The sequence below is a fragment of the Asparagus officinalis genome, chromosome 4 (assembly GCF_001876935.1).
Source record: "Asparagus officinalis chromosome 4, Aspof.V1, whole genome shotgun sequence".
NCBI lineage: Eukaryota > Viridiplantae > Streptophyta > Magnoliopsida > Asparagales > Asparagaceae > Asparagus > Asparagus officinalis.
In genome coordinates, this window is record NC_033797.1 from 112,198,009 (window position 1) to 112,208,235 (window position 10,227).

The following is a 10,227-nucleotide window of genomic DNA, read 5'->3' on the forward strand; positions in this document are numbered from 1 at the left end:
TGAAAAAACCCTAGAATCCCTTCTACAATCGTCCAAAACCCTAGAAGGCCGCTCCCATCTCGCCTCCTCCCTCTCTCTCCCCTCACTCCTCCAACTCCTCTCGCCTTCCTCCCCCCTCCTCCTCCCCCACCTCCGCCTCCTCCGAAACCTCTGCGCCGGCGAAATCTCAGTCCAGAACTGCTTCATCAAATCCAACGGCCCAGCTTACATCGCCTCAGCGCTCCTCGGCCCTCCCCGGGCCCCACCGGAGGCTCTGAGGGCCGGCCTGCAGGTTCTGGGCAACGCGGCGGGTGCTGGACACGTGCTGTTCGTCTACCGGAGGCAGGAGGAGGTTGAGGGAGCTTGTTGGGGACGAGAGGGGATTGGAGATTGTTGTGCAAGTTATACGCACCGTTTCCTCAGGTTCTTTTTTTTTTGGATTTGATTTGTTGGAGATAAAGTTAAATTTTCTCTGTTTCGTTTATTTCATTGCGTTGGATTTTCCGTATTTTAGGACACGGGTTATTGAAATGAACGATTCTGGGTCTGTTAAATTTGAGTTTTTAGGATGCGGCTTACGGACGGAAAAGATTTTGGGTGTGGTATAGGAGATTATACTTCATTTGCCTATGCTAGTTCGATTGAGTTGATTTCTTAGAAGCTTTTCTGCTCCGGTTTCTGCATGTTCTTAGAAGTTGTCTAACGAGCAATCCACCCTGTAATCTTAGTCATTGTTGTCTTGTTTTTGTTGCAGAGGGATATCAGGAAGAGTGGTTGGAATGGTTTCTTATTAAGCTCTGCGTTGAGGAGTCGAATCTCTCTCAGTTATTTGCGAAGTTGGGTTCTTTCGATGTTTCGGATATGTCTGGTATTTCTGAATCCGGAAGCATAATGCTCAACACTGAGCAAGCTTTTCTGTTTCGAATCCTGTCAAAGTGTTTGAGTGAGCGGCCTCGTGAAGTGATGGTTACCAATGAGTTTGCTCTTGAAGTTTTAAACATTCTGAAGGAATCTTGTGGCACTGTGGATTTCAGTACTAGAAGCACCTCCGAACTTCCCACTGGTTTCCCTGAAATTGATGTTTTTGGGTACTCGCTCCTCATATTAAGGGATATTTGTGCTTGGGAGAACTTTTCTTCACCAGGCACTGAACCTCCTGTTATCTCACTGCTGTCCAACGGCATTATAGAACTTGTTTTGAGTTTTCTTCGTGACCTTGAACCCCCAGCAATTGTGAAGAAATCTATCGAGAAAGCAAATCAGCAAGGAGTGCAGATGATTTCCACTGATATGAAGGCTTGCCCTTACAGAGGGTATCGAAGAGATTTGGTATCTGTCATTTGCAATTGTCTTCGTGGTAGGAAGCAAGTTCAAGATGAGGTGAGGCATAGAAACGGGATTCTGCTGCTATTACAACAATGTGTTGTAGATGAGGATAATCCTTTTTTGAGAGAATGGGGACTATTGGCAACATCGTACCTATTGGAAGGAAATCCGGAAAACCAGAATGAGGTAGCTCAACTTCAGATGCAAGAGCCTGTCCAGATGCCGGAAATCACTAACCTGGGTCTCAAAGTGGAGGTAGATGAAAAAAGTGGACGTGCAAAGCTGGTTAATACAGTGGGTAAGTCATCTCTTTAGGTTTTTATGCCGCTCATTAACTGTTTAAATTCAGTGTCATGTGAAAAGTGTTACTCTAATCTGTTACACATTACATGTCATCCTTTTGCATTTGTTGACTGTTTTTATTTCCTGACAGTGTAAAATCATAAAATTTTTAAAGCATTATTTGATGAGAAGGCGGTGACATTGTTTTAAATATCCCCGACATGGCCCGATATATCCTTTTACAGGGTTTGCCGCAACCGATATGGTCTTTAAATATCCTTTACCGCTTTTTGGCTATTTTGAGTGATAAATCCCCGATATGGCCGATATATTAGCCGATATGTGGACCAATATATCTTTTTATATAGCTTGTTGCAAAATAATATACCATGTTTGGAATTTTTGGGCGAGATATCAAGATTTCCCCATTATATCAAATGACATTTTGCCCTTCAAAAAGCAGATCGAATGTTGCAACGTTGCTTTGCACTTTTGTTTGTTTTAGAAGGTTGATTAGTGATCCTAAACATATATTATTCATATTTTGTATGCTTAAATTTCATTACATATGTTGAGATTACATTTTAATGCATTATACTATGTATGCAAACATTCATTATGACATTCCGATATTTACCACATATCCCCGATATTTCCCCGATATTTCCCCGATATCCGCAATCCGATATGAATTTTGGTCATCCGATATTTCCCCGATATCCGATATTTAAAACCTTAGGCGGTGATGCATATTGGATATTTAGATGGGTTCTCCCAGTTCATAATTGTAATTCACTTGCATGTGTATGAAGTATCAACCAAATATGGTTTAATCATTAATGTAACATTTTAGACCGTGATAATTTTGTAGACCGTGATAAAGTTGTATGCTCACCATAACGAGAACATAAAACGATTTATTGTTGAAATTATTTTGTCAGAGCATGCAAGTCAATTCGTACTTTTCTATTTGGTTCTTTCACTTCCGCAAGACTGAATGACTATTCTGGAGTTGTAGTGGCAGTATCCTACTCTATATTTATTAGAACTGGAAAAGATGTAAAGAGTAACAAGAAAAGTTAAATTATCAAGTGTCCTTGCATCACAATGCTAAAGCATTTATCTTATGAGCAACTAGTTTGAGGTTCAAATCCCATTTGCACTAGGCTACTGTGTTAGTGGGTTGTTTGCACACACTCACATAGGCACACACATGCACTTACATCCTCACAAACGTCCAAATCGACATAGGCTCGCACAGCCACACCCAAACACCCACATAAATTTGTACAAATAGGAACAGTCACTGACATGCATATACACCCACAGAGCCATACGCATACGCATGCCGGTCCACACGTCCTATACACAAACACATGCACAGAAAAGAAAAGACACTGGTGGTAACACCACACTGAATGGCCCCATCTGAACAGTAACTGACATAACCTTGGCATGTCAGTGCATTGCACCTTGTGCTATTGCCAGACATGGAACCTTATGGGAATTCTCGGTTGAACCCAGTTGAAAATTCGTATAAATCACACAACCATGTGCTATTTCTAGGTTGAGCAGAGGAAATGATGTTGGCTAATGTAATCTTTTGCTATTTTTTTGCATCACCGTTAACCAGTTTTGAATTAGAGAACTGATGTAACCTAGGTTACATGGACACTTCGTTTTGGGTGTAGTATTTGTGCCGGACACGTGTGGTTCAAAGCAAAACCCGACTTTTTCCACATAAACTTGTACAAATAGGAACAGTCACTGACATGCACATACACCCACAGAGCCATACACATACGCATGCCGGTCCACACGTCCTATACACAAACACATGCACAGAAAAGAAAAGACACTGGTGGTAACACCTCACTGAATGGCCCCATCTGAACAGTAACTGACATAACCTTGCATGTCAGTACATGAAACCTTATGCTATTGCCAGACATGTAACCTTATGGGAATTCTCGGTTGAACCCAGTTGAAAATTTGTATAAATCACACAACCATGTGCTATTTCTAGGTTGAGCAGAGGAAATGTTGGCTAATGTAATCTTTTGCTATTTTTTTGCATCACCGTTAACCAGTTTTGAATTAGAGAACTGATGTAACCTAGGTTACGTGGACACTTCGTTTTGGGTGTAGTATTTGTGCCGGACACGTGTGGTTCAAAGCCAAACCTGATTTCCCCATTACATATGACCCTAAACTAGTTTCTTTTGTATATCGAGCTAAAAACCAGTAGGTTTTTGAACCTTAAAACAGAAACCATTACTTAAAGCTTTGAAAAATACCCATCATATCCCATGCTACCAAAATGAACCTTACTTCTTTGTTTGATTTAACTTGATTCTTAATTATTTTAGATACTTAGTAAAAGAAACATACAAATGTTATAGCCTATAGGTATTTTAATTTAATGGACACTTCGTTTTGGGTGTAGTATTTGTGCCGGACACGTGTGGTTCAAAGCCAAACCTGATTTCCCCATTACATATGACCCTAAACTAGTTTCTTTTGTATATCGAGCTAAAAACCAGTAGGTTTTTGAACCTTAAAACAGAAACCATTACTTAAAGCTTTGAAAAATACCCATCATATCCCATGCTACCAAAATGAACCTTACTTCTTTGTTTGATTTAACTTGATTCTTAATTATTTTAGATACTTAGTAAAAGAAACATACAAATGTTATAGCCTATAGGTATTTTAATTTAACATTTGATCTAATGTAGATATTATATATACATGTGTCTGTGTGTCTATGTGTCCTTGTATCCTGCCTTTTACAAAGTTGCCATGCCCCATGTCCGTATCCATGTCCGTGTCCTCCCTCGCGCCCATATCCGTGCAACCTAGGATGCGACCAGATTCAAACTAGGAATAGTGGATAGTGCCATTTCCAATGCTAAGTGGAAAACAGTTTGCTAAGTTCATTACTGCTATTCACACTGTAAATGTGTGATTGTGATGGCAGGAGGTGGTGGAATATGTAAAGTTTTGATGTTGATTAATGAAATATTAAGTTTTTCTTTAACAATAGCATAAAGTGGCTTGAGTGCTTGTTTCATACTCAGTCACGTGGGGGATTGATATACTCGTGCCAAGAAATGTCTCAAAATCCTAAGTCTATCCTTTATAGGAATCCACATACAGTTAGATTCCATCACACCTATTCAAAAATATAAATCCTATCTCTATTATTCAATGCCCAAAGTGTAAGCGTAATGTTGTTTACCAACATGGAATCCACTTCCCTCAAGTAGTGCCCTTCTTGGTTTTCAGGCTGTGCTTCATGTCAAGACAGCAGACAAATTGCGTTTAAGCACGATCAGCTAGAAATCCAATTGATTCCAACATTTCCGACACAAACTCACTTTGGTGTAGTGCTAATCCATACATTTGTGGATATACTTCCAACTGAATGACGTGTTCATATTTTCAAATGCATACAATTGCTTAGACTGCATACCCCGCAGGAGTACCAACTACCAATCCATACATTTGTGAATATACTTCCAACTGAATCACATGTTCATACTTTCAAATGCATACAATTGCTTAGACTGCACACCCCGCAGGAGTACCATACCAAACTCCCATAGACCAAGCCAATATTGTTTCTCTAAAATTACACCTTTAATAACAAGAGTCGGGATATCTCTAATTCCTCAAAATAGTGATTCCCAGAAAAATTTCTTTTACTCATGCTTATACTTCAATAAGTGGGTTCCTGTGAATATGGATTGTATACAGGCGATCTCCCCTCTTAGAATAAATTTAAATACAGGATCAGATATTTTTCCAAATGTGTCTTTTTGGTGATCATATTTTTCATGGCCATAGAGAACATATCAAAGTAGCAATTTCGTGACTAAAGTTTTACACTTCTTTTTCTTATCATTTAATGCAAACCTTCTATTATTTCTATTAAGTCTGTTGTACTCTTCTGGTAGTTATAAGCTTATAATATGTTTCTAAACGAAACTTTTAAGTCACTGGTATTTTTTTTCAGACCACTTATAGTTTCTATTGGTTATGATTGGCTGTAATTTTTCGGTATTCTAAAAAGTTTCTGCAATACCTAATAACGTTCTGGTGAAATTATATATATTACTCTATTTCTTATTCTTTTTATCCCTTGCACTACATTATTACAACTATTTGCCTCTGGTATAGCTTCCTTTGAAATGAATAGATATCACTTGGGTGCTCAGATAAAGTTATTCAAGATGTTCGAAATCCCAATCTCACATGACATAGGTATTCAAATTACTGACACTTTGGATTTTCCACTGAAGTAACAAATCTGAAGTCTTGGGGGTAAATCAAACTTTGATTTCTTGGAAAGATATAACCTGAATTTCCTTTGCACATTGTTTGATACTCTTGTATGCCAGTCACTTTATACCCTTCAGATTAAATATATATTTGGGGTTGTAGTAATCTTAGCTGCACCTTGTCTCCATTTTATGCTGATGTCAGTCTTCCTTCCTTCAGGTGTTTTAGATTTCCTGGTAACTGTTTATCATTTGAAGTTGTAGGTCTGTCTCATGTTCTTTGACTTTCAGTGACATTTCTTCTTCAACTTATCTTAAACTATTTATACACAAGGCACTTCTTAATTTGTTCATAACTTCATATTATCTAGTACTGTCAGATCGATGTGTTTGGAGATGGTAGGATGGCCTATTAGAAGTTCCTTGTCGTCATCTACTGTAGAAAATTAAAAAGATTCCCTCAAGCAAAGTGATTTAGCCAGCACCAGAAATGGTCGATTTTGTGTATTCAAAGTTTTATGACTGGTGTAATTTGTTTTTGAACGCGCAGGATGATGGAACCATCAACAACCTTGAAAGTAGAAGTCTCAACACTTGGAAGGTGCCAATCTCACAATTACTGTGGATGATAGATAGTGAAGTAGAACCGTCCTCCGGTGCATCAATATGGGTGCATGTGATAGCTTTAGGCAACAACATGGCGCCTCATATAACGGAGAATGGAGAAAACCGGTTCTTAATGCAGTAAAACGCCATCCATATTGTGCAATTTCATGGGCTTGCGAAAATATGCTCAACACGGAGTGGATCCGCTGTGATGTTGGAAAAACAACAGATTTCTGTCGTGAAGCCTTCTCATGATTTGATTGCAGACAGATTGGCGGATCAGAAAGATGATTGTAGTCTTATAGCAGACTTTTATTTAGTTGAATTAATTTATTTGGAATCCAATTGTATCCTGAATTCTATAAACTGAAGAAACAGTTACGGTATTATCTTGTAGCTTGGGATGGTCTACAGAACTAGGGAACAAGGGGATCTGAATATTGTTAATCTCTCTGAATTAGATGATGCTTTGCTGTTTGGCCGATTTGGAGGGAGCACCAATCATCAATGTCTAATATGAAGAAAGCTTGATAAAGATGGATGTTATAGGAGTGATCATGTCCAAATTTGGGGAAAGGAGACGGCAAGATACCTGGGAGGCTATTATTCTTGACAAAAACCATAGCAGATGGTATTTTTTATCCTTTAAAAGCTTCTATAAACGTCTAAGAAATTTCGTCCATCTCTAAAATTCTTTGTGCTGTGTTTGACCTTTGAACGTTAAAAGACTTTTAATTGGTTAGTCATCATAAATGAAATTATAACTGATCCAGAAGAAAAGAGTGCAACTCTGAGTATGCTCCTCGCTTGATGTTTATGAAGAAGGCACTAATCATTCGTTTCTTTGCCAGAAATATTTGAGAGCACTTTAAGAAAGTTCCTTTTACGTCTACGCTACTGCTTAGTGGATTACATGGAGATCTATAGTGTGAAAAGACTCTTTTAGGGCCAACAAAGGCCTTATCAGAAACATCCCTATAGCAATGGAGTGGTTTACATCATTTGATTTAATAGTCACAATTTTCAACCTAATCCTCTAACTATCCGTGTATGGTATAAATCAACCCATGCAATGTGATAGGTTGGGTATTACTACTACTCGGGAAGTCTAAAGAAAGAAACTGACAGTGAAAGCCTTCATAGAGAGACAAGTAACCAAATTATTTCTTCACCTAAATGCCCAGTTCATTAACGTGGAGCATATTTACACAGTACGCGGTACGTAGCGGGGCACGATACGGATTCTGGTACGCAATTCGCCACTTAGAAAATTTTTAGATTCATTAAGGGGTAGCTTACTTCTGTATGCAAGTTCGTTAGTAGTACGCTATAATTTTTTTTTGTGCTTGAAGTTTTCCAAATATATAGTAGAAACCCAGAAAGCTAATTATGAATTTTAATATTTTTTCATACAAAATACTTAAATACTTCTTTATGACAGAGTTTGTTTGTTTGTTCCCTTTTTTTTCACAAAGCTCGTTTTAGGATCATGATTTCATTTACATTTAATTAACATGAGTGTTTAAGTTATAGTAAAGTCATTGGCTCATAAATGTACTCTATTGCGTCTCCCTTCACTTAATTGCACACATTGCATTGTGTCTTGCACACATGCACTTAAAGAGATTCTGCATCTAGCATACTCGTAAGTAATATGCCAATTTTGAGGAATCGGTTCGTGTATCGAAGGGAATCGATTCGCAAATATAACGGTATCGGATCGTAGGGGGATCGGGGGAATCACACAACGATGATGTGGAGACCAAAAACCAAATATTCTTCCAAATAACAATGCCGATGGATTCAGACATAAGCACAAACCTAAAACTTCTGCTGCCTCCAGCATCTATTAACCAATATTCAAGTGCTTGCACATTCTCGACCATGTTAAGAGGGAATAACAAAGTGATTCAATATTATCCATACAAGGATAATGTAATTTGATAACTTTTCCAGCTGACCATTTTGCTTACAATTCTACCAGCACCAATATGAACCCGTCAAAGATTTCAGAACGCTGGAAATTTCTAACATAGGTCTCAAAGTGGAGCTAGTTTCCACTGGTGTGCAGGTTTGCCCTTATAGAGCGTATAGAAGAAGCAAATCAGCAAGAAGTGCAGTTGATTTCCACTGATATGAAGGTTTTCCCTTATGGAGGGTATCTAAAGAGTTGCGGTCTCTGTCACTTGCGATAGTCTTCGTGGAAGGAAGCTAGTTCAAGATAAGGTCAATCAGAGAAACAGGATTCTGCTGCTATTACAATTGCATGTTCTTGATGAGGATAATCCTTTCTTGAAGCAAAGGGAAGTATTGGCAAACATCGTACCTATTGGAAGGAAATGCAGAAAACCAGAATAAGGTAGCTCAACTCCAGGTGCAAGAGCCTGTCCACAGTGTCCAGACGTCGGAAAGTGTTAACCGGGGTCTCAGAGTGGAGGTAGATGAAAAGGTTTGGCGTGCAAAGCTGGTTGATAAACAGGGGTAGATCATCTCCTTAGCTTTTTATGCGTTCGTTAATTGTTTAAAATCAGTGTCATGAGCAAAATGTCATTTTAGTCTGTAGTACTCTATAAGTTACAAGTCATCTCTTGGCATTTGTTGACCATTTCTATATATTGACTAGATAATTGATAGTGGGTAATCGTAAGTTTTCTTTTGCATGCCTTATCTCTCAAAGCATTATTTGATGAGGAAGTGGTGATGCATATTGGAAATAAGATGGTTTCGCCAGATCCTAACTGTTAATTCACATACGCGCGTGTCTGAGTATCATCAGATATGGTTAAACTAACATTTAAACCGTGATCTGGTGTATTTTCGGCCATCGAAGTGAATTTGTGGACTACTTTATAACGGCATGGTTTCACTTTTCCAATTGACGAGGTTTAGAGACAAACTTCCTTCTTCTATTAATGGAGCTTCTCTTTATATCATGCATTCCTTTTCTTAAAAACATAAGGTTAATTTCCCTACTTTGTGAAGGAAGGTGTTTCTCATATGGTGTGTAGTGGCATGTGAAGGTGGTCGATCAATGCAGTGATGTGCTGAATTCCCCCTTGAAATGTTTGGTGCGTTGCAAGCGTCGGGCACTCGTATTTCTGGAAGTTTTCCTGAGCCTTTGCTTGGATCTCTTTGTGCTCTTGATGATTTGAAGTGTATGGTATAAACTAGCTACAGTTTTTCTTTTAAAAAAGTGAAATGTTTGTGCATAGTCAATGTACCAATCCTAGCACTAAACTTCCTACTGAAGCGGCATTGAGAAGTTAGCATAAAGCTGAGCGTATTCAAAGTCAAAATCTGGGTTCCGGTGCTCATACATATACGTATGATGATGTTTGATCTTATTGTACATCTCTATGATGACAATAACCTTGCTAGGATACGTTAGGAAGTAGGAAGCAATAAATGTACAGGGAAGCGTCTATCTTCAATTTTTACAACAAGCAACTTAAGGGCATATATTATGGGATGCTGTATTGTACCAGCATTAATTTGTTGGAGTTCATGTCTGTTCCACTTCCAGCACCAGCGTGTGCAAGATATTTAGTAAACGTGTGTTTAATATGGATAGTGTTGAAAAGATATTTTATGTTTCTAAATAGGTTACTTTAGTTTTCTTTGGATAGTATTCACTTGTTGCGTATGGTATTTAGTTTTCATGACTTTTTAATTGAGGATTTAGGTTTTTATGCTTTGTTGTTACATGTCCTCATTCCTGAGGTTATAGCTGTTATTGTGGGAAAAGTGACTT

The 10,227-nt window shown here is 38.4% G+C and overlaps 1 protein-coding gene across 1 annotated transcript; it reads left to right on the plus strand.

Moving 5' to 3' along the window:
* On the plus strand, positions 296-6,960 carry LOC109837972 (copper transport protein 86). Its single transcript, XM_020406369.1, has 3 exons — positions 296-402; positions 734-1,603; positions 6,421-6,960. Exons 2-3 carry the CDS (start codon positions 841-843, stop codon positions 6,423-6,425), a joined length of 768 nt encoding a protein of 255 aa, XP_020261958.1. The 5' UTR covers positions 296-402; positions 734-840; the 3' UTR covers positions 6,426-6,960.

Bases quoted from the DNA above. Each gene is read 5' to 3' on its own strand.
- LOC109837972 (XM_020406369.1), top strand. From the start codon at position 841: ATGTCTGGTATTTCTGAATCCGGAAGCATAATGCTCAACACTGAGCAA.